Below are 4,467 nucleotides of genomic sequence, written 5' to 3' on the forward strand. Positions count from 1 at the left end.
TTCGCATTGTGCCAATCAAGGACTTCGATTCGCTGGGACAGGGTGGCGTTTTCTTTGTGTGTGAACTCTGGGGCGACTTCTTTCTTCTTTCCCGGTTTCTTGCCAGCTGGAATAACTGGCTTCTGCTCAGGACCTGGTGCACGGTAAGACAGACCAAAATAGAAAACACAAGGACGCACGTTTACGCTTCTGTCCAGGGACTGCCTGTGAAGCAACCGCAGATTTGACACCGTTGGCAAACTCTTCAAGGCGCTTTAGAGCTGCCTTGCCTGACTCAGTAAGGCGGGAAATGCCACGTTCGACATCTGAAGCTTGTTCAACTGCTTCTAGAGCGCGTTGCTCATCGACAAGGTTGGCTGAGTTGTCAAGCCATTCAAGGTCTGCCTCGGAGACCTCTTTGCCTTGAGCCAGACGCTCTTGGAGTGTTTTAGAGCGCCGACCAACATGACTTTTGAGGGCTGAGAGCCCTTTTTTGAGCTTTTGGAGGGTATTAGGAGCCATAGACACTTTTTTCGCTGTCAAAAAACTCGTATTTACGCAATCATCATTTTGTGATTCATCATCAAATTTCCTTTTTAGGACAGAATCATGGGTTATCGACCTAAAAAGAGCATGGTTTATGGTTTATTAATGACCTATGGCTTATTCCTGCGGACGAAGCTGGTGCGGACAATTTTCTATGGACTATAAGGGTTTATGGACTTAGAGAGGTATGGTTTAGGAGGGGTTCGACTGTACATAAGATCAACATAAGATTCATTGTCATGACGGGCCGGGATATCACAAGCTTGAACCGGGTCGGGTTCTAAGAAGCCGTCTATGGACAACGAGAAGAGAAAAGCATAGGCTGCGTATTTTTCTGAAATTGAAGGACTTCGATTCGAATTTCGGGACTGTCGACCCAGAGCTTGGTTGGTGGATGTGGTTGGGAAGAAGCAAAGAATCACCGATCACACAATCATGGCGCACGGACCATCAACAAAACGTGACTAGTGACCCGAAAATTGAAAAAGTAATATAAGTACACAGGTTACACTCTAAAAACACTTCTCGCGTGAGCGCTTCTATTCATTGTAGTATTCAATACTGCCCGTCAAAAAGTGCATTCAAAATACCGTCCTCGCTGAGGAGAAACCATAGAAGATGACCAATCTTCGGTGCAGCCCGTTGGGCACGAGTTTCGAAGGCGATGGTTGACTGCGCCGGGTGAGTGGTCGTAAGCTGGTTGCTGTTTTCGTGAAGCCAAAAGACCAACTCTGCGTCCAGCTCTGGGGCCTCGTCGAAGTCGGAGTGGTAGGTGACAGAGCCAGGCTCTTCTTCGTCCTCCGAGTCAGATGTAGGCGGAGCATCGCTGTCGTTATCGCCGATGGAGGACTCGTCTGCATCGGCGCCATCTGAGTCAGAGGCACTTGTGTCGTCAATTCCCGAGTCCGAATTGGCAGCGTCAGGATCGGGGAAGAAAAGCGGGAGCGCCGTCTGAGCTCCGTTGTTTGCTCTCCCATTCTCGGTTGCGAGCGACTGCCATTCTTCCAAATCGCCCACGCGCTCAATCTCATCGCTATCAGAATAGCCCCAGTCCCCGACACGCGAGTCGGTATCAGAATCTAGATTTGTTTCGGCGAGGGAAAGACGCGATTCAGAGCGGATGGTCCGATCGATTTCAAGTTGAATGAATGGAGTGGCATGAGTCAGAAGAGGACCAGTCGCGGGGCCATTTCGTGCTGTGGTGGTGTCAGGCTCCATCCAAGTCCTAGCAAGAGATTCGATGGCGACAGTGACCACGGAGGATGTTTTATGGGGAGCCCAAAGGGATCTTCGGAGTGGTGCGGGAGGGGGGTAACAGAGTTGACCAGAGGTTGACAGACTTGGTGAAAGTGTGTCGATGCGGCTTTTATGCCATGGCAAGGCAAGAGGCAAGTCAAAGCACACACAGTGGAGCTTGTGCGGACGAAGCAACCGGACTCGCGTGGCCCGGTTGCCCGGGCCTGCCATCCCTGGCGCATTGTCCCTACCTGTATCTCCGTCGACAAAGCCCTGCAGTATCTGTTTGAAGCAAGTGAAAAGAACGTCGTCATGCGTACGTCAGCGCGCGATCGGACCGAAGCGGCCCATCAGATCCGACGGCCTGTTGACTTAATGATCGCACTGGCAGTCGCACGAGCCGCTTGCCTTTTGCCTTGATGTCATTCGAGTCTGTTGGTTCATTTGAACTTCTGACAGCTTCTAGCATCCATCCGCCGCCAATGCCGGCTGTTGCACTGCTCGGGCATCCCCAATCAATAGAAGAATTGCATCTCGATTGACTCCGAGTCGGTTTTGCCTGTGCCTCGGTCTTCAATTGCAACTCCTTCACAGCCTAGACTTCTCTCCCACCTCCCGATCAGCCACCTATCAGCGAAATATGCGACCCAAGCGATGTTTTTCGATTAGCTCTTAAATTGCGGTACCCGTCGCACACGCACAACTGAAGATGTGTTCCTCCCCCATTGGATTCAAGTTGGGGCTTTCCATCGACAGACTGCTCAATATCCCGTGGCTTGCAACGACCTTCGCCGTCCTCATCGCCCTCCTCGTACTTGAACAAACGTTTTACCGTCTTAAAAAGCGGCACCTGCCTGGACCTGCATGGACAATCCCGCTCATTGGGCGCTTCGCGGACTCGGTGCACCCAACCATGGAGAACTACCGGAAAGGATGGGACTCTGGGCCATTGAGCGTTGCCAGCGTATTCAATATGTGCGTTGTGTGCCACTGTGTTCTTTTATGTGTTGACCTTGACGCGGAATGACTGCAGATTCATCGTTATGGCTTCATCGAACGAGTACGCCCGCAAGATCATGAACTCACCGCTGCAAGTCGAGCCGTGTCTCGTCCACTCTGCCAAGTCGATTCTACTGCCGGAAAACTGGTAAGTATGACTATTTATTCTGGCGTCAAGAGACTGACTGAAAAGGATATTTCTCAACGGCAAAACACATGTCGAGTTTCGCCGAGGTCTGACAGCACTCTTTACGCGGAAAGCCCTCGGGTGTGTCATCATCTCAGTGCCTTGCCTTGCCTCCCGCTTATGCCGTTGGAGAATATACGTTGCTATACAAGACAAAACCACCCGCGCCCATTTCGCCCAGTGGTCACAAGAGTTCAGTAGCGCTAAGCCTATCATGTGGAATGCGCGGCATCTCAATATGGCCACCTCCCTTCGCGTTTTTTGCGGGTCGCACATCCCCGACGAAGCGACCCGCGAAATTGGTGACACATATTGGCACATCACAAAAGCACTCCAGCTTGTCAACTTCCCTTTCGCATTTCCGGGGACCAACGTCTACAACGCTATCCAGTCCCGCAAGGTGGCAATGAGATGGCTGACGCTGGCGGCGCATAGGAGCAAACTGGCAATGCTCAACGCTGACAGTGCAGAGCCTACGTGTTTGCTCGACCAATGGGTGCGGGTGCTGGCTGACCCCGCCTATAAAGGTCGCAAGGACTTTACCGACGAGGAGATGGCCTTAGTGGTCTTCTCATTCCTGTTTGCGTCGCAGGACGCTATGAGCAGCGGGCTCATCTACGGCTTCCAGCATCTCGTTGACCACCCTGCTGTCCTCGACAAAGTTCGAGATGAACAAGACCGAGTGAGGAAGGGAAATTACGAAACCCCGCTCACAATCGAAATGCTCGACGACATGCCCTATCTCCGCGCAGTGGTCAAGGAAAGTCTACGTCTCCAACCGCCAGTCTTGATGGTCCCCTACAAAGCGACCAAGGACTTTAAAATTGCCGACGATTACACTGTCCCAAGTGGAAGTATGCTCATTCCATCGTTCTACAATTCCCTTCACGAGTCATCCGTGTACCCAATGCCCTTCTCGTTTGTCCCGGACCGCTGGCTTGACCCAGATGGCGTCGCCAACCAGAACCCGAAGAACTACATGGTCTGGGGCTCCGGGCCCCACAAATGCATCGGGCTTGAGTATGCGATGATGAATATGGCTATCGTCTTGGGCCTTGCGGCGTCGACGTTTGACTGGGAGCATGAACGGACACCGAACTCGGATAAGATCGAGTGAGTATGGTCGATTTTTTAACTAAAATGCACCTGACAACTCGGGCAGTATCATTGCGACATGCTTCCCTCGTGATGGGTGCAGGTTGAAGCTAACTCCACGGAAGGTAGCATAGCTGTAGCGATCATTTCAATAATATCAAGTCATGTCAGATTATGACACATCATAAACTCAGAACTGCTAGTGCTTCTCTCTTCTCTCTATCATGTCTGGCAACGAGCCTGCCCTCCCTCCGGAGCTGGAACGTGAAATCTTCGAGATGGCCGCAGAGACTAATTGGAATTATGTTCTACCTCTGGTTTTGGTAGCACGACGAGTTGGTGATATTCTATTACAAGTTACTATTCGGGAGACATACTAATCACAGACCCAGGTTAGAGCCTTTTCTCTATCGGAAAATTGTTTT

General features: G+C 51.4%; 2 protein-coding genes across 2 annotated transcripts; one reads left to right on the top strand and one right to left on the bottom strand.

The window, feature by feature from the left end:
- Nucleotides 1-1,080: 1,080 nt before the first annotated feature.
- Nucleotides 1,081-2,058, bottom strand: MIND_01158500 (uncharacterized protein; the record flags this gene model as incomplete). Its single annotated transcript, XM_037368108.1, has 1 exon — nt 1,081-2,058. The coding sequence occupies exon 1, from the start codon at nt 1,990-1,992 to the stop codon at nt 1,081-1,083; it is 912 nt and encodes a 303-aa protein (XP_037215034.1). The 5' UTR covers nt 1,993-2,058.
- Nucleotides 2,059-2,470: 412 nt separating this feature from the next.
- On the top strand, nt 2,471-4,176 carry MIND_01158600 (Cytochrome P450; the record flags this gene model as incomplete). The annotated part of the gene is made up of 5 exons (XM_037368109.1): nt 2,471-2,736; nt 2,795-2,908; nt 2,954-3,028; nt 3,080-4,060; nt 4,110-4,176. The coding sequence occupies 5 exons, from the start codon at nt 2,471-2,473 to the stop codon at nt 4,174-4,176; spliced, it is 1,503 nt and encodes a 500-aa protein (XP_037215035.1).
- Nucleotides 4,177-4,467: the final 291 nt, after the last annotated feature.

This window comes from Mycena indigotica (assembly GCF_014461135.1).
Source record: "Mycena indigotica strain 171206Taipei chromosome Unknown Mind.scaff0011, whole genome shotgun sequence".
NCBI classification, from domain to species: Eukaryota; Fungi; Basidiomycota; class Agaricomycetes; order Agaricales; family Mycenaceae; genus Mycena; species Mycena indigotica.